Here is a 20,018-nt window from a genome sequence, read left to right as displayed (position 1 = left end):
TGATCGAATAGAACAATGTCATCACTAGTGACTTATACGATCTCACACAAGCTAACCTAAAAAAACGCCAAAGTTTATTACCATACAACTTGAGACAAGTTGTTCTTGTTCCTAGTTAGTCTAGCAATGTTTGATGTAACAATGTTTTGTTTTTAATGCGGCTAAGGTTACATATAACATTATGCTATGCTTTTAAATGGGTAAGGTATAGCGCGATCGCCAGAGACAAGGGGAGGGACTGCTAGCTATTTTGATTACATGGGTGACGTATATGATACACAACACGCTACGATAGGCTATGTAAATTAGTCATGCGGTTTTGTTGTGAGGCCGAAACGTTGGGGAATATGCCTTTTTAATGCAACTTTAATAAAAGTGACGTTTTATTGCTCAAAAAATCCGGTGAGTGCAGTGTCTATTCTGGAGTGAATGGAGTGGAATATAAGTAAATACACATATAAATACATATATACACACACACACACACACACATATATATATATATATATATATATATATACAAACATACACACACACACACACACACACACACAACATGTATATGTATGTATAGCTATATTAAAGCCCTTTGTCTACTTTTTTTTTCTAACATCTTTGAGCCCTTATAACTTTTTTGTGCAATCATTTTTTTTTAGTGTAACTGTACTTTGGAATGTATTTTTGATGTGTTTTGTGACACTTTTTTGTTTTTTGGAACAGATTTTTGAGGTTGCGCTTAAAGATCAAGTTTACTTTCAACTTGTAACACAAGTGAAAACCAGATGAGCGGAAAAACACCAGCGATAAAACCCTTTTCTCCACTTGTAATCTAGCCCTGTACAGGGTATGCCCCTTTGTGAGATACACAGCTATCAGTTCAAATTTGCATTTACAAAACCCTGACTAGTCACAGGCCACTTAAAGAAACACCTTGAGATTTTAATATAAAGAGTTATGCTTAGTAAAACAGCTTTGCAATTTATATTATTTATGTTGACCTTTTTATGTTATTTAGCTCTGAGAATTGTGATCTTTCTAATTCTCTACACTGAAAGAGCATCTTACAGACTTCAAGGTTAACCCTGCTACATATATTTCCCTAATATAAGAACTGCAAAGCAATAAACTTCATACTAAAAACATGACCATGGCTAGCCTTGTTGTCTGCAGACTAAAGCCCAGATTGGCTCCTCCAAATGAGACATATAGTGGGTGGTGTTTGCTACTGAAAGACAAATACAGCAAACAAGAAGTTAATTTTTAGACGTGGTTGACATTATATAGCAACACAACATAAATGATTGTACTTACAGGGTGTTGACTGTCCATTTAAGGAACTGTAGTTACGATGGCATTATGGTACAGGAGGAAGGTCACAGCTATTCTGGAAACTGTGCATGTACCAGATAGAGGGCACATGATGGCTAAAACATTCACTTTGACAAAGACACTGCCACAGAGTTCACATATAAAATTTATTGTTTGTCCATGAATGTGGGGTGGACACAGTCTTCCTCTTTAACATGCAGAAGGTCCAGTATATACTTGGGGACAGATCAGGCTCAAAATATTTTGGATACCTTAAGCATAGAGAAGTTTTCTTAAGGGATAGGTATCATAGGTATCCCTCATAGTATAAACTCATTCTCGAACAAAAGTAAAAAAATGTCAGTTTTAGCCAATATTAAAGATTGCTGAATTTAAAAGTTCTAAATGTTTGGTTGCACTTTTGAGCTTGTCCTCGTCCATCTTTGCAAAAGTACAGGGAAAAAACCCCAAAACACACTGCAGACTGTGCATATGAGGTTTACCTATCTCTGGCAAACCATTTCTGCCAAAATCTGCTTATCACAGTCTGAGAGTCTGAGAAATCCAATGGTGCATGAGCTTGGTCTTGTGTTGGTTCCATACGGTCTCCTGTGGGACAGAAAAAAAAGGGCAGTCCAGAGCTAATTATAGAAGAAAGTAACTATAGACTAAATAATTATGGGCCAGTAAGAACATTTGGCTTCATTAGAAATGTGTGTGGTCTAGGTTAAAAGGGACCTGAACACCATTTTTTTATTTTATGATTCAGATAGAGCAAACAATTTTAAACAACTTTCCAATTTACTTGTATTATCTAAGTTGCCTCAGTCTCTTGGTATCCTTTGTTGAAGGAGCTAGCTGAATGCACCGGGTGAGCCAATAACATGATGCATATATGTGTATCCACCAATCAGCAGCTAATGAGTCTACTTAGGTATCCTTTTCAATAAAGGATATCAAGAAAACAAAAACAAATTAAATATAAAGTAAATTGGAAAGTTGTTTTAAATCACATGCTCTATCTGAATCATGAAAGCAAAAATGTGGGTTTCTTGTCCCTTTAAGAGAATGTATGAAAGGCTTTTCTGTAGTTTTTAGGGGTTGATGAGTTTTCAGAGACTATTTAAAAAGACATAACAGGCCCTTCTATGTGTGCATAATATAGACCAGCAATTAAGCACTGCATTATTAGGGGATATTGTAATGCACTATCGACCCTGAATCTATATGTATTTAACCCGCCGCAAAAACCATGTATAGTCAAAAGTACCACTTGGGGGCTGCAGAGAAATGCTGGTCCTCGGCCAGGGAGCCAATCAGCAGCAGAAATCTAACGTATTAGAGCATGTCATTTTTGCACAACAAATTACTGTAATACAATCTGCATACAAAATGAAAAAATTATAGCAACTTAAGCAGCCATTCAGATAAAAAAAAGCACTATATTTGTGTAGTTTCACAGGATGTTAGTGATGCACTGCATGAAGAGAGGCAGTTATTTTAAATAGCTGAATTAGAAAAACGGAGGTACATATACAGTACAGCGAGAAAATCTGCATATTTGGTCGGACTCCCATGGATTTTTACAGCCCTTCATAGAAGCAAGATATATGCTGTCAGGGTGTAAGAATGGATGGCTGATTGATTAAGTAATAAAAGGCTCAAAATTGCTAGATCAGGTTTTATCAGCACTAATGCCCCTGGTAACTGTGTTCAACCCATCCAAAAGGGTTAAAAACACAGCTAAAGTCCCACAATATGTTACTGTTCCAGAGTAGGAACCAAACAAAGGGATTTAGCATGTGGCTTAAAGGGATATAAAAGCCAAACATTTTCTTTTGTGATTCAGACTGAGCATACAATTAAAAAAAAAAAATGTTCCAATTTACTTATTATCAAATTTGCTTCGTTCCCATGATATTCTGTTTTGAAGAGATACCTAGGTAGGCAACTGGAGCACTATAAGGCAGGAAACACTGCCATCTAGTGTTCTTGCAAATAGATAACATTCTTGCAAAACTGCTCCAGAAGTGGGCCGGCTCCTAAGCATACATCCCGGCTTTTCAACAAAAGATACCAAGACAATTAAAAAATAGAAGTAAATTAGAAAGTTGTAAAATTGCAATTTGGTTTCATATCCCTTTTACACACAGGGGGCATTACTGCCAGCCATGGATAGTTAATAACCTCACATCACTGAGTAAATAACATTTTAATCATTAATCAGCATTCTGATAATATTTTAAGTTACCAAGTGAAGAGTATATTGAACCAGCAAATGGTTGTGTTTATTAGTATGTGAAATAAGCGTACATAAACTATATTTATTTAAAAAAAAATTAGCAATGTTTGTTTTTTTAATATTTTTTTATTTAAATTAAAAAAAAGGAATAATGGGTTTTTTAGAGGTCGAAGCAGCTAGAAAAAAAGTGTTGGACGAATTCCCTTAAAACAATGTATTTGTTCGGCAACAGAGAAAGGCTGCAGGAAAGACTATTGAATTGTAAGTAGGCATAGACAAAATAAATTATTTATGCTTACCTGATAATTATTTTCTTTCTTGGCAGTGAGAGTCCAAAATTATAACCTATGGTTAATACATTACTTGGCCATTAGAAGGAGGCAAAGACACCCCAAACATTGCATTGAAATATCCCTCCCACTCCCCCTACCCTCTCAGTAGTTCAAGCCGAGGATAAGGTAAAGTAGAGAGATAAAAGGAGTAAAATAGGTGGAGTAATACTGCTGCCACTACACTACTTCAGGGCGGGTTCGTGGAGGGAAAGGTAGAGAAGGCAGTCCTTAATTACTAGGCACCACGCTTGAAGAATATTTCTCTCAAAGGACGCCTCTGCAGGGACAAAAACATCAAATTGGTAACATTTTAAGTATGTAAAAAAACCCAGGAAGCAGCCAAATATGTTCAACTGAAGCCTCATTCTTGAAGGCCCAGGAAGTAGACACCACACGGCTAGAATGTGCCTTAATTTGGGATGGAGTCTGCTGACCCACCTCTATATAAGCCATGCAAAATTGCAAATCAAACTTCTGCTGCAGAAGGAAAGAGTAACAGCTTTGGCTTTCTGATCCTTGTGCTTAACAAAAAACAAAACAAACAAGGAGGATACTTGACAAAATTCCTTGGTAGCATGAAGATAGAACATTAAAGGGACACTGAACCCAAATTTTTCCTTTTGTGATTCAGATAGAGCATGTAATTGTAAGCAACTTTCTAATTTACTCCTATTATCAAATTTTCTTTATTCTCTTGGTATCTTTATTTGAAATGCAAGAATGTAAGTTTAGATGCCTGTCCGCTTTTGGTGAACAACCTAGGTTGTCCTTGCTGATTGGTGGATAAATTCATCCACCAATCAAGAACTGCTGTCCAGAGTTCTGAACAAAGAAAATAGCTTTGATGCCTTCTTTTTCAAATAAAGATAAGAGAATGAATAAACATTGATAATAGGAGTAAATTAGAAAGTTGCTTAAAATTGCATGCTATATCTGAATCACAAAAGAAAAAAAAAATGGGTTCAGTGTCCCTTTAAAGCTGTAACAACATCCAGATTATGCAATAACCTCTCCTTGGAGGAAGAAGGATTGGGACAAAGAGACGGGACAACAATTTCTTGATTGATATTGTCAGTTAAAACCACCTTAGGTAAAAACCCCGGTTTTGTCCGAAGTACAGCCTTATCCGAATGGAATACTAGTTAAGGCAGATCACATTGGAGGGCAGACAATTCCGAAACTCTACAAGCAGAGAAAATAGCGAACAGAAATAACACTTTCCAAGATAGTAACTTAATATCAACAGAATGCATAGACTCAAATTGAGCCTGTTGAAAAATTGTAAGAACAAGATTAAGGATTCATGGAGGAGCGATAGGTTTGAAAACAGGTCTAACTCTAGCAATAGCTTGAACAAACGACTGAACATCTAACAAACAAGCCAACCATTTATGCAACAAAACAAAAAGCGCACTAGCTGACAGGCCCTTCTCCAAACCATCCTGAAGAAATAGAAGGACACGTGGAATCTTCACCTTGTGCCAAAGAAACCCACGTTCTGAACACCAAGATAGATAAGCCCTCCACACCTAATGGTAAATACATCTGGTAACGGCTTGCGAGCCTGAATCAGAGTATCAATCACCGCCTCAGAGAATCCTCTCTGGTACAAAATTATCCATTGAATCTCCATGCAGTCAGCCTCAGATAATCTAGGTTTTGATAGAAGAGTGGACCCTGCACCAGAAGATCCGACCGTTGAGGGAACCGCCATGGAGGAGCAGACGACGTTCTCACTAGGTCCACATACCAAGTCCTGCGTGGGCACGCAGGAGCTAACAGAATTGCTAAAATTCCCTCCTGTTTGATTCAAACTACCACTCGAGGCAACAGAACATTGGGAGGAAAAAGATACTAGATTGAATGCAAGGAATTGCTAAGGCATACACCAACTCCACCTTGGGATCTCTCAATCTTGACCCGTATCTTGGTAGTTTGTCATTGAGACGGGAAGCCATCAGATCTATCTCCAGACACCACCACCTACGGGTGATCTCTGGTTTAGAGACCATTTCCCGGAGTGAAGGGTTTGCCTGCTTAGAAAATCCACTTCCCAGTTCTCCACACCAGGAATGTGGATAGCTGATATCTGACATTTGTATGTCTCTGCCCATTGAAGAATACAAGACACCTCCAGCATTGCCAGAGAGCTGCACATGAAATCATGGTAGTAAAATGGAATATAAACGGACGTAACGTAACTGGGGCCACAACAGAAGAGCATTGAAGATGGCCCTTAATTCCAGAACGTTGATTGGAAGACTCTCTTTCTCTGGGCACCAGGTTCCCCTGAGCTATCAGAGAACCCCAGCCTGTTAAACTCGTGTCTGTTGTTATAATTTCCAAGGATAGGCGCAGGAAACACATGGGAGTTAGGGATATTTAGAGGCCGCTGCAGATGAGCTAAAGATTTCTTAGAGTATAAGGGATACTTAAAATTAATATCTTTAAATAGGACTCAGCACACCTTTATGAAAAACAAGGCTCAACTTTATTCATTCTGCCTCAATAAACAATATATCAGAATCCAAAATTCAAGTCCATCCACACATTCATCAATCACACATGCATAAAACAATCAAGATTCTACCCAGGCGTCCCTGGGGGAATCAAAAATAACTGTCATCAAAGAAATGTCTTTTCTTGGACATAGAACAGTTCAATTAAATGCAATTAGGATTGTCCTTTGTATAAAAAAAAATAATAAGAACTGTGTCCAGTATTAATGACTCCAAAGTTAAACGTTACTTCCGATACACTCTGTAAAGCAACTTAAATGCAATGCTGTCACTCTTTTTATATTGCAGACCACTCTTCTTTTAAATGCAATACATGCTTGCTAGTCTTTATGTAAATTGTAACCGGATCTCACAAACATACATACAACTCCTTCAATTTAAGCAGCAGCTGATCGCATCATTCGTTAGTATGTTAGTGCGTTTAGCAAAGCAAAAGCGATTAGTTTGTTCAGCATATGTATTAGTCATGAGGCATCATATTTGCAGCATTACTCGACAAACTCTAAACATTTGAATTTCCCACTTTCGATCCACACTTGCGGCAGGGTAGAGTTCGACCTGAGTACAGCAATTCAAGCAGCAACACAGTTTATGTGAAACTAAACATATGCACTTGTTATCAGTAGATAATTCCAAACAACATATGACAATATTCTTTGAACGGTAATAAAAGTGTCCCGTCATATGTGATCATAAATATCGCTTTGTCAGTGAAATGGCCATTTTGTAACATGCATGCTAGTTAATAATCAAATACTTGCGGTTCCGTTACACTTCCCCTGTCAGATGTATTACTCCCAACTAACATCCACTCATGCAGAAGGGAGATGACTCGTCCAGTGTTCCGTCAGTTACCAAAGTGTAATACCAGCTTTTCTTTAGTTTGTGTCATAGGCTCCAGAGTCCTTGTATCAGAAACATAACAGTCAGGTGATGAACTATTGGTTAACTCACACACACCTCTCTTAAACGTCACTCATTCACATGTTCGCTAAATATTCCAAGATGTATGGTAACCTATAATCGTAAAGTATAAATACAACATTCTAAAATAAATCTAATTCTAACTAATATTTATATTAACATGATGCAGCAGGACTAGTTAGAATTAGATTTATTTTAGAATGTTGTATTTATACTTTACGATTATAGGTTACCATACATCTTGGAATATTTAGCGAACATGTGAATGAGTGACGTTTAAGAGAGGTGTGTGAGTTAACCAATAGTATTACATTAAGGCCTTTTTAAAGAGGCTGTGTTCTTGATGACGTACACTCCTTGAAAAAGGGCGGAGTCCCGAAATGCACGTCGGAGTTTGTTTGCTGTTCATCACCTGACTGTTATGTTTCCGATACAAGGACTCTGGAGCCTATTACACTCACTAAAGAAAAGCTGGTATTACACTCTGGTAACTGACGGAACACTGGACGAGTCATCTCCCTTCTGCATGAGTGGATGTTAGTTGGGAGTAATACATCTGACTGGGGAAGTGTAACGGAACCGCAAGTATTTGATTATTAACTAGCATGCATGTTACAAAATGGCCATTTCACAGATAAAGCAATATTTATGATCACATATGACGGGACACTTTTATTACCGTTCAAAGAATATTGTCATATGTTGTTTGGAATTATCTACTGATAACAAGTGCATATGTTTAGTTTCACATAAACTGTGTTGCTGCTTGAATTGCTATACTCAGGTCGAACTCTACCCTGCCGCAAGTGTGGATCGAAAGTGGGAAATTCAAATGTTTAGAGTTTGTCGAGTAATACTGCAAATATGAAGCCTTATGACTAATACATATGCTGAACAAACTAATCGCTTTTGCTTTGCTAAACGCACTAACATACTAACGAATGATGCGATCAGCTGCTGCTTAAATTGAAGGAGCTGTATGTATGTTTGTGAGATCCGGTTACAATTTACATAAAGACTAGCAAGCATGTATTGCATTTAAAAGAAGAGTGGTCTGCAATATAAAAAGAGTGACAGCATTGCATTTAAGTTGCTTTACAGAGTGTATCGGAAGTAACGTTTAACTTTGCAGTCATTAATACTGGACACAGTTCTTGTTATTTTTTTCTTATACAAAGGACAATCCTAATTGCATTTAATTGAACCGTTCTATGTCCAATTAAAGAGACATTACTTTGATGACAGCTTATTTTTGATTCCCCCTGGGACGCCTGGGTAGAATCTGGATTGTTTTATGCATGTCTGATTGATGAATGTGTGGATGGACTTGAATTTTGGATTCTGATATATTGTTTATTGAGGCAGAATGAATAAAGTTGAGCCTTGTTTTTCATAAAGGTGTGCTGAGTCCTATTTAAAGAGATTTCTTGAGGTATTTTGTGTGGCAATACTAGACTCTTGCACCCCCTCTTTTACATATAGACTTACTCTCTTGTTACTATAATTAAAGTTCTGTTTTGACTATCATAGTGGTGCTGTGACTATTACATACTATTACATTTTTTTACTTAAAATTAATAGTTTTGTCTTTATATATGTACAACAGACCTTATATAAGATCTGATTCTCTTAAAAAACTACACCTTTACCATAAAAAATATTTATCCATCAATTATCACATACAAGTTAATTAATAAAAATGAGGGACGTCTCCCAAAATGGTTAAAAATCCTACAAAACAAATAGGTGTTTATGAATATTGTATACCCAAAGCATAGCAAACTTGTGTGTTACAGATAACCAGCCTCATCAAACAAATAATGCTTCCTGTATATTTATAGACAAGGGTTACAGGCTTAATACATATATAATGAGCAACAATATAGTATACCACCAGAGAAAGTCTCTTTATATGCCACTTGTGGATCTATATAGGTGTATACACGATACTTCACAGTCCACTTCAAAATTCAATTTTGTTTACCTTAAGGCGTATATGTACAATTAAGAAAAAACGCCCACTTGCTGAACCATAACAGAAACACAGTCTTTTGGTGTAGAATTGCCCATATAATGAAGGTGCAGAGATAACTGATTGTATTGGTAATGTGTGTTTACCTTAGAGCAGAGAAAGACCGTCCCACAGGCTCAGTTATACTTTTTCACCCGTGTGAGCCATATTACACGCTCCGTTCCTTACTGCGGTTCTTTCCATGGTGCTCCTGGCATCTCACACCGATCAGCTTTTGGCGCTCACGTGACTTGTGCCTACGTCACGATATGGATCCTCTGTATAGCGGCTTGGCTTGCAGTTGGAGCAAATAAATTGTTATCTCTTTGTTTCTTCTTCAGATATAGTAGCAAACTTCTGTTAGTAAATAAAAGCAGTTGAATCCACTTGCACTTAGTGCTAATAGCACGCAAGAGATGGCTTTTATGCATAAGCAAAATAACCCGGGTTATTGTAAAATTCTCAGTATCCTCCAAACATAACACTCTTGCAACAAGTGTAATATTGACAGCTTTCTCTCATTGATATTCACAGCCTATTTTCATCAATGCGTTTCACCCTATGATGGGATTTATCAAGCTAAAGATCAAGATCCTTATACTCTAAGATATCTTCAGCTCATCTGCAGCGCCCTCTAAATATCCCTAACTCCTTTGTACTTTATCACTTACACACTTTAGAGGAAGTTGTGTATTTTTAGTAGGGTGTGATATCAGGTTTATCAGGCCAGCACAATACTATAAATGCTATTGTTTATGCAGGAAACACATGCTCTGGACAATGGATTCCTGGGACACCCACCCGGAGAGAGACTCTTTAGTCTCTGAGCCTAGAGATATTACCTGAGAAAGGTCTAAATTATTTCTATTCCATTGACTGAGCATACATAACTGTAGAGGTCTTAGATGAAAGCGAGCAAAAAGGAATAGCAACCGAAGCCGCAACCATAAGACCTACCACCTACATGCATTGAGCCACCGAAGGCAGTGCATTTATCAGAATCAAAATAAGGAAAAGAACAAGTCTCCTCCTGACTAGGTTCAAGCATAAAATCATCCATACTGACTATATAGTGGGTGCAGGAGTTAACCCTTATGGTGCACTATAATAAAGGAGTGAAATTACTGTGGACCCCACAGCTATTTTACCCCAAGTATCTGCCCCAAATCCTAACTTTAATCAACTACTCCGGCTGAGGTGCCTCACCACCTCCTTATCAGGCAGAAACTCCCACGCTGCTGCTCCGCTCCGAAGCTGTTGCACACTCGCTGCAAGGTGAAGATGGTGCCAAAACTGCCTGCAGCGGGAGTCAACGACATGCTCACTGCCGCAGGCCTTGTGGGTAGGAAGAGCACTTTCTAATAGCGCATATGCCTGTTCCGGTGTCACTAGACACATTTGACTTGTCATGTATAAATGCTCCTTCTGTGGGAGCCAAATAGCGAGCGTTGGCATTGTTGGGGGCGTGAGAGCATGTCATAGGCCGCCCCATATCATCTGACAAGCGACACTCATCGGGTCTAAATGTAAAGTCCAGTCGGAGGACCTGGTGCCCCTTCTGAGCAGATCACTCTAATAAGCCCCCTCAGAAACAACCTCTATCTTGAGGTCTTAAAAATTGCCTAATAGTGTGCTTAATAAAGGAGTTCAATGAACCTCTTACTGGTCCTTGGATCTATTGATATAAAAACCCCTTCCAGTTTGAATGGCAATCTGATGAAACAAATCCTCTGTTAGGCAATACACCATTGGAGAGGGTAGTGTAAGAAATCAGGACTTACACGACTCTCCAGAAGGACAGAAGATGGGCAACACAGAGGAAAATCAGCGTAACTAACACAGTTTGCCTGACAGAGAGGATAGCATGGTCAAACTGGAAGAGGCATAGGAACTTCCTTGTGACATCCAGCAGCTAGCTCATACCAAAACTCTACTAAGAGCATTACATGCCTTGCCACAACTCCCCTACTCTCTCTTGCAGGAAATAATCCATTGAGAGCATTAAATCCATAAACTTCAGCAGAGCACCTCTCTCTGCCTACCCCCATGAAAGAGACAAAAAACTACTTTGAGGGCAGGAAAAGTGGGAGAGATATTTCAATGCTATGTTTGGGGTGCTTTGCCTACTCCTGGTGGCCAGGTAAAGTATTTCCCATAGGTTATGAATGAATTTGTGGACCTCACTGCCATTAGAAAGAAATTCAGCATTCATTTTAGAAACGAATGCCAAATATGTATTTGGGCTGAAGCATATGGCTATTTTTGTTAATTTTTAATAGTACAAAAGTGCAATACACATATCTGCGTCAGCTTTGATTTCTATATTGAATGTCAAATGTTTGCTCATGCCTAATTGTAACTACATTGATTTTAAAAATATTGCAAGAACATAAAGGTGGCACCTCCTTGTCAGTGAAACAATTTTAAATGTTAACTGGGAAAAAAGAAAAAAAAGGAACGTAAAAAATAAATATATATATATATATATATATATATATACACACATACATATACACACACTGTATATATGTGTGTATATATATATATAGGAAACTTTAATCTTGCTTGAGCTTTTTAAACAATCAAAGTATATGCATTACTATATCATACTTTGATCAACTATTAAACAACCTACATTTATTTTCCCAGTTAAATGGAGAAAGGGTGCTGAAAGCATAGCGTAAACTGTAGGACTCTTAAATGGGACATTTTAGTCAAGTTTTTTCTGTGTTTCAGGTAAAAAAGGCCATTTCAAAACGTATTTCATTATTTTAATATTAAATAAAACTTCATGTTTCTGTCCTGGATAAAATATAATTTTGAGGTCATACTTGCAATAGCAGCAGTACCTCAGAGGGAATTGTCTAACAGCCAGTGAAGAATGGTACAAGACCAATATTGCAGTATTCATTTCAATTTAAATATCTATTTGGTTGCCTGAAAGAAATATTTAAAGTGATGGTGAATCCGAGTATTTAAAAAATGCTAAGATTTACCATCACTAAATATAAAAGTGGACTTAAAAAAAAAAAAAAAAAAAAAAAGGGTGCTAAACTCACCCTTTCAAAGCCACAGCTCCTCGCTAAAGTCAGCGCCTCTGGCCGCCCACAGCATATCAGTCTTCTCTTAATGAGGCAATGTTTCCACCTCTAATCCAATAGCTGAGCTAGTCATCTGACAATGTTTTTATGCAATTTTTTTTTTTTTTTTTTTTTTTTTACAAATTTATCACTGAAAGTCCACTTTATTTTTAGTGACATTTAATGCTAGCGTTTTTTTTTTAAACGCTCAGATTTACCACTTTTTCACTTTAATGTCTAAATGCTGGTCTTTCATATGCATTATTTTTTCAGTACAACATCTCTCAAGGACACTTGATTCAGGACAAGCAGCAGTTGAATTGCTTCTGCACATGATAGGCAAGCTTTATACAGTGTTCTTACCGTCATGAGTTATGCTGCTGAGAACCTCATCACCTCTCTGAATTGTCACTGTGGTGGTTATGTTACCCTGGCCGTCTCGCACAGTGCGCCTCTCTTCTACAGTCTGTAGGAGAGACAGGATATTGTATAGCTTTACACAAAGCACAAAACCTACTTAAAAGCATTAAGGTTAGCCGATAATGTGTTAGAGCTTACAAAAAATATATATATACACTTTATGCTTTCCTGATAAAATTAATTTATTTCATGGTGGTGGAGTCCACAAGCCATTACTCCCAGGAATTCCACTACACTCCTGGCCATTAGGAGGAGGCAAAGATTCCAAAAACTTTAAGAGCCCTTAAAAACCCTCCAACCTCACTGGTAAACCAGTCTGACATATAGCCAAGCAAGAAGAAAGGTAGTAAAGGACAAGAGCAAGAAAAAAGGAGCAGGGCAAAAAATTAAAAAGGAGGTACACACCTAAACTGCCACCAGAAAAAAATAAATCTAATTAAAATCTAACAAAAAAATAAAAGGGCCTTGTGGACTCTCACCACCATGAAAGAGATGAATTTATCAGGTAAGCATAAATTATATTTTCTTTCATAAAGGTGGTGAGAGTCCACAAGCCATTACGCCTGGGAAACTAATACCCAAGCTGTGGAGGTGGGACAAAATAATTTTTAACAATATATCTTTTAAAATTAAAACCCTCTTTTTTTTAATCTAATGTCCAGAAACTACTGCTTGAATGACTTTTCTACCAAAAACCACTTCAGAAAAAGCAAAAAAACATCATAAAAGTAAGAATCAGCATCCATAACTGTGCTCAAACATGCAGCCTTCAGCTTGTAAAGCACATAAGCTAGCAACACTGGAATGTTCCAGAGTAGCTGCCTTGCAAATTTGATCAACAGAAAGCCTTTTTCTAAAAAGCTACTGACCTAGAAGAATGGGCAGCAAAATGTTTAGGAGTAGGCTAATAAACCCCGACAAAGCTTATGAATCAAAAGCTTCAACTAGGAAGCCAACAAAACAGCTGTTGTCACCCCTTCTAAAACCTGAAAAAAGAACAAAATCTAGACGATTGTCTAAAATCCTTAGTAGACGGCAAATAGAATTTCAAAGCCCCAACAATATCCTTAGAATCTTTTGGATTAGGACAAAAAGAAACCAGATAAAAAGACCCACAGGAAAGAGCAGACAATACAGAGACTTCAAACAGCATGAATTGCTAAAAGAAACATAGGGCTCCATGTACGAAGCAGCGAAAGCTGCTCCGGAGCCTTTGCGGGGCAGGTTCGCATATGCGAGCCTGCTTCCCGCAATGTAAGAAGCAGCGGTCATTAGACCGCTGCTTCCTACAGCCTACGCCACCTCTTAGGTGGCGAAGCAAAATCACAGAGAGCACGCTCGCTCTCGGTGATTGACAGCCCCTTCAGTCGCGTGATTGGTCGCGCGATTGAAGGGACGGGCATTACACACTCCGATGAGTGTGTAATGGTACATACGGGCAAGCGGATCAATAGATCCGCTGCCCGTGTGTAGCGGAGGCGGGCGGACAGCTTCGCGAGTTAAGAAGCTGTCCGCCGGCCTCTTAGTACATGGCGCCCATAGGCTCAAAAAGAGCAACCTCCAAAATTCTTAGAACCAAATTAAGGGTCCAAAGAGGAGAAATTGGTTTTACCACTGGCTTAATCCTGACTAAAGCTGGAACAAAACTCAGAACGTCAGGAAGCTCAGCAATCATCTTGAGAAATAAAACTGAAAAAGTCTAAATATTCCCCTTTAAAATCCCTTATCCAAACCATTCTGAAGAAACTGAAGAATTCAAGGAATTCTAAAAGAGTGCTAGTTAAAACCATACTTCACAAGAAATAAAGGTCTTCTAAACCCTATGAAAAACCTTCCTTGACACAGAATTAAGTGTCTCAAGAACAGGATCAGAAAAAAATGTCTAAAAACTAAGCATTCAATCTCCAAGCCATCAAGTTGAGAGATTTGAGAACCTGATGAAAAATAACAGCCCTGTACAAAAAAAAGAGAACATGGAAGACAACTGGACATCTGCACTAAATCCACAGAAACCAAGTTCTATGGGGTTAAGCTGGAGCAATCAGAATTAAATCTAGAACAAGAGGCAGACTAGTCCGAATTTTCTCCATCTAAAAAAAGGAATATTGGGAACAATAAAGAGGTAATAAAATCCCTAGCCTTGTCCCAACCTTGGAACTAGGACTATTATTCCCATAGATTCCAGATCTAAGAATAACTGAAAAAAGGCTCTCGTCTTTAAAAGGATTATTCAGAATATGAAACAGAAGAAACCTTCCCCTGGGGAGGTCTAGATTTGAAATCAATTCTGTATTCATAAGAAACTAAAATCAGAACCCATGGACAGATTTAATCCAAACCCCCTGATAAAGACTTAATCTGCCCCCCTACCAGAAGTACTGGATCAAGGACTATTTCTGAGTGAAAGAGGATGACTTAGTTCCTAGACTAACAAAAGGAATGCAAACTGATAAAAGCCCTGATCTAACCCTTAGATATTTTGTCCTGAGGGAGAAAAGCTCCTTTACGTCCAGATAGAGTAGAAATAATAGCATTGAGACCAGTCCGAAACAAAAAAATTCCCTGAAAAGAATGGGACAAAACCTAGATAGAGAAACCTTAGCTGGATTTGAACCCCCAACCGTCTGGTTGCTAGGAGGCTGGGCTAACCACTAAGCCAAAATGGACTACCACTCCCTCCTTGTCAGGACTCCTGTCAACAACACACAAACAAAAGCATTAGCTGACCTTAAATTTTATGTTGTATATTTTAAAACTCTTCACCAGCTCTTTTACGATACGACGAGTCCACGGATTCATCCTTACTTGTGGGATATTATCCTCCTGCTAACAGGAAGTGGCAAAGAGCACCACAGCAGAGCTGAAATATATAGCTCCTCCCTTCTCTCCACCCCCAGTCATTCGACCGAAGGTATAGGAAGAGAAAAGAAAAGCTAAAAGGTGCAGAGGTGACTGAAGTTTTGAAAACAAAAATATAATCTGTCTAATGTGACAGGGAGGGCCGTGGACTCATCGTATCGTAGAAGAAATCAATTTATCAGGTAAGCATAAATATCCTCAGAAGAAGCAAAAGTATCAAATTTGGAAAATTTGGAAAAGGTATGAAGGGAGGACCAAGTCGCAGCCTTACAAATCTGTTCAACAGAAGCATTGTTTTTAAAAGCCCATGTGGAAGCCACCGCACTAGTAGAATGAGCTGTAATTTTTTTAGGAGGCTGCTGTCCAGCAGTCTCATATGCCAAACGGATGATGCTTTTCAGCCAAAAAGAAAGAGAGGTAGCCGTAGCTTTTTGACCCCTACGCTTTCCAGAATAGAAAACAAATAGAGAAGATGTTTGACGGAAATCCTTGGTCGCTTGTAAATAAAACTTCAAGGCACGAACCACGTCCAAGTTATGTAACAGACGCTCCTTCTTAGGAGGATTAGGACACAGAGAAGGAACAACAATTTCCTGATTAATATTCTTATTTGCAACAACCTTAGGAAGGAATGCAGGTTTAGTACGCAAAACCACCTTATCAGAATGGAATATAAGATAAGGCGAGTCACATTGTAACGCAGAAAGCTCAGAAGCTCTTCGAGCAGAAGAGATAGCAACTAAAAACAAAACTTTCAAAGATAAAAGCTTAATATCTATGGAATGCATGGGTTCAAACGGAACCCCTTGAAGAACATTGAGAACTAAATTCAAACTCCATGGCGGAGCAACAGGTTTAAACACAGGCTTGATTCTGACTAAAGCCTGACAAAAAGACTGAACATCTGGGACATCCGCCAGACGCTTGTGTAGTAAAATTGACAAAGCAGAAATTTGTCCCTTTAAGGAACTAGCCGATAATCCTTTCTCCAATCCTTCTTGGAGAAAGGACAAAATCCTAGGAATCCTAACCCTACTCCATGAGTAGCCCTTGGATTCGCACCAATAAAGATATTTATGCCATATCTTATGGTAAATTTTCCTAGTGACAGGCTTCTGAGCCTGAATCAAGGTATCAATGACCGACTCAGAGAATCCCCGCTTAGATAAAATCAAGCGTTCAAACTCCAGGCAGTCAGCTGCAGAGAATTTAGATTTGGATGTTGGAACGGACCTTGAATGAGAAGGTCCTGTCTCAGTGGCAGTTTCCACGGTGGCAGAGATGACATTTCCACTAGATCTGCATACCAAGTCCTGAGTGGCCACGCAGGCGCTATCAAGATTACCGAAGCCCTCTCCTGTTTGATTCTGGCAATCAGATGAGGTAGGAGAAGAAAAGGAGGAAACATATAAGCCAAGTTGAACGACCAAGGTACTGCTAGAGCATCTATCAGTACTGCTTGGGGATCCCTTGATCTGGACCCGGAACAAGGAAGTTTGGCATTCTGACGAGATGCCATCAGATCCAATTCCGGTGTGCCCCATTGATGGATCAATGCCGCAAATACCTCCGGATGGAGCTCCCACTCCCCCGGATAAAAATTCTGACTCCCCGCTTCCCAGTTCTCTACTCCTAGGATATAGATTGCTGATAGATGGCCCATCGAATTATCTTGGAAAAATCTATCATCGCTAGAGAACTCTTCCCCCTTCATGATTGATATATGCTACAGTCGTGATATTGTCCGACTGGAATCTTATGAATTTGGCCAAAGCCAACTGAGGCCATGCTTGAAGTGCGTTGAATATTGCTCTCAGTTCCAGAATATTGATTGGTAGTAGGGACTCCTCCTGAGTCCAAACACCCTGAGCCTTCAGGGAATTCCAGACTGCACCCCAGCCCAAGAGGCTGGCGTCCGTCGTCACTATGACCCATGCTGGCCTGCGGAAGCACATTCCCTGGGACAGATGATCCTGTGACAACCACCAAAGAAGAGAGTCTCTGGTCTCTAGATCCAGAATTATCTGAGGGGATAATTCTGCATAATCCCCATTCCACTGTCTGAGCATGCACAGCTGCAGTGGTCTGAGATGTAAGCGAGCAAACGGAACGATGTCCATTGCCACTACCATTAACCCAATTACCTCTATACACTGCGCCACTGATGGCCGAGGAATGGACTGAAGTGCTCGGCAAGTAGTTAGGATCTTTGACTTTCTGACCTCCGTCAGAAATATTTTTATGTCTACTGAGCCTATCAGAGTTCCCAAGAATGGAACTCTTGTCAGTGGAACTAGTGAACTCTTTTGTATATTCACCTTCCACCCGTGAGTTCTTAGAAAAGCCAACACGATGTCCGTGTGAGATTTGGCTAGATGGTAAGTTGACGCCTGAATCAAAATATCATCCAGATAGGGCGCCACTGCTATGCCCCGCGGCCTTAGAACTGCCAGAAGGGACCCTAGCACCTTTGTGAAGATTCTGGGAGCTGTGGCCAAACCGAAAGGGAGGGCCACAAACTGCTAGTGTTTGTCCAAGAAGGCAAACCTGAGAAACTGGTGATGATCTTTGTGGATAGGGATGTGAAGATACGCATCCTTCAAGTCCACGGTAGTCATATATTGATCCTCCTGGATCATTGGTAAAATTGTTCATATGGTCTCCAACTTGAACGATGGGACTCTGAGAAATTTGTTGAGATCTAAAATCGGTCTGAAGGTTCCCTCTTTTTAGGGAACCACGAACAGATTTGAGTAAAACCCCTGCCCCTGTTCTAGTTTTGGAACTGGGCAGATTACCCCCATGGTATATAGGTCTTTTACACAGCGTAAGAACGCCTCTCTTTTTGTCTGGTCTACAGACAAACGTGAAAGATGAAATCTCCCTCTTGGGAGAAAATCCTTGAATTCTAGTCGATACCCCTGGGTCACGATTTCTAATGCCCAGGGATCCTGAACGTCCCTTGCCCAAGCCTGAGCGAAGAGAGAAAGTCTGCCCCCTACTAGATCCGGTCCCAGATCGGGGGCTGCCCCTTCATGCTGTCTTGGTAGCAGCAGCGGGCTTCTTGGCCTGTTTACCTTTATTCCAGGTCTGGTTAGGTCTCCAGACTGACTTGGATTGTGCAAAATTCCCCTCCTGCTTTGTGGCGGAGGAGGAAGTAGAGGGTCCACCTTTAAAGTTTCGAAAGGAACGAAAATTATTTTGTTTAACCCTCATTTTAACAGTCTTGTCCTGAGGAAGGGCATGACCTTTACCTCCAGTAATGTCGGAAATAATTTCCTTTAGTTCAGGCCTGAATAGGGTCTTACCTTTAAAAGGAATAGCTTAAAGTTTAGATTTTGATGACACATCAGCAGACCAAGACTTAAGCCATAACGCTCTAAGCGCTAAAATTGCAAAGCCTGGATTTTTCGCCGCTAATTTAGCCATTTGAAAAGCGACATCGGTAATAAAAGAATTAGCTAGCTTGAGAGCCTTAATTCTATCCAAAATATCATCTAACCAGAGACTCCTCTAGAGCCTCAAACCAAAAAGCTGCTGCAGTAGTTACTGGCACAATGCACGCTATAGGTTGTAGAAGAAAACCCTGATGAATAAACAATTTCTTTAGAAGACCCTCAAATTTTTTATCCATAGGATCATTGAAAACACAACTGTCCTCAATAGGTATAGTTGTACGCTTAGCCAGGGTAGAAATAGCTCCCTCCACCTTAGGGACTGTCTGCCATGAATCCCGAATGGTGTCAGATATGGGGAACATTTTCTTAAAAGTAGGAGGGGGAGAGAATGGAATGCCTGGTCTATCCCATTCCTTAGTAACAATGTCCGAAATCCTTCTAGGGACTGGAAAAACATAAGTGTAAGTAGGGACCTCTAGATATTTATCCATTTTACACAATTTCTCTGGTGGAATTACAATAGGGTCACAATCAACCAGAGTCGCTAAAACCTCTCTGAGTAACAGGCGGAGGTGTTCAAGCTTAAACTTAAAGGCCGTCACATCTGAGTCTGTTTGAGGGAACACCTTTCCTGAGTCTGAAAGCTCTCCTTCAGACAGCAATTCCCCTACCCCCAAATCAAAACACTGTGAGGGTAACATCGGAGATGGCCAATAAAGCATCAGAGGGCTCAGCATTTACTCTAATACCTGACCTACTGCGCTTACCCTGTAAACCTGGCAGTTTAGACAATACCTCTGTAAGGGTAGTAGACATAACTGCAGCCATATCTTGCAGGGTAAAAGAACTAGACTCACTAGAGGTACTTGGCGTCGCTTGAGCGGGCGTTAAAGGTTGTGACACTTGGGGAGAATTGGATGGCATA

The 20,018-nt window shown here is 39.5% G+C and overlaps 1 protein-coding gene across 1 annotated transcript in view; it reads right to left on the bottom strand.

Annotated features, from left to right (window-relative positions):
* Positions 1 to 1,461: 1,461 nt before the first annotated feature.
* The window catches only part of HAX1 (HCLS1 associated protein X-1), a 169,136-nt gene continuing 150,579 nt past the window's right edge, over positions 1,462 to 20,018 (bottom strand). The window contains exons 6-7 of the mRNA XM_053704459.1: positions 12,780 to 12,882; positions 1,462 to 1,917 (exon numbers count right to left, since the gene is read on the bottom strand). Of these exons, the coding sequence (XP_053560434.1) occupies positions 1,808 to 1,917; positions 12,780 to 12,882 (213 nt within the window). The 3' untranslated portion in view covers positions 1,462 to 1,807. The remainder of the gene's footprint in view (positions 1,918 to 12,779; positions 12,883 to 20,018) is intronic.

The sequence above is a fragment of the Bombina bombina genome, chromosome 1 (genome assembly GCF_027579735.1).
Source record: "Bombina bombina isolate aBomBom1 chromosome 1, aBomBom1.pri, whole genome shotgun sequence".
NCBI lineage: Eukaryota > Metazoa > Chordata > Amphibia > Anura > Bombinatoridae > Bombina > Bombina bombina.
This window is presented reverse-complemented; position numbering and strand designations above follow the sequence as displayed.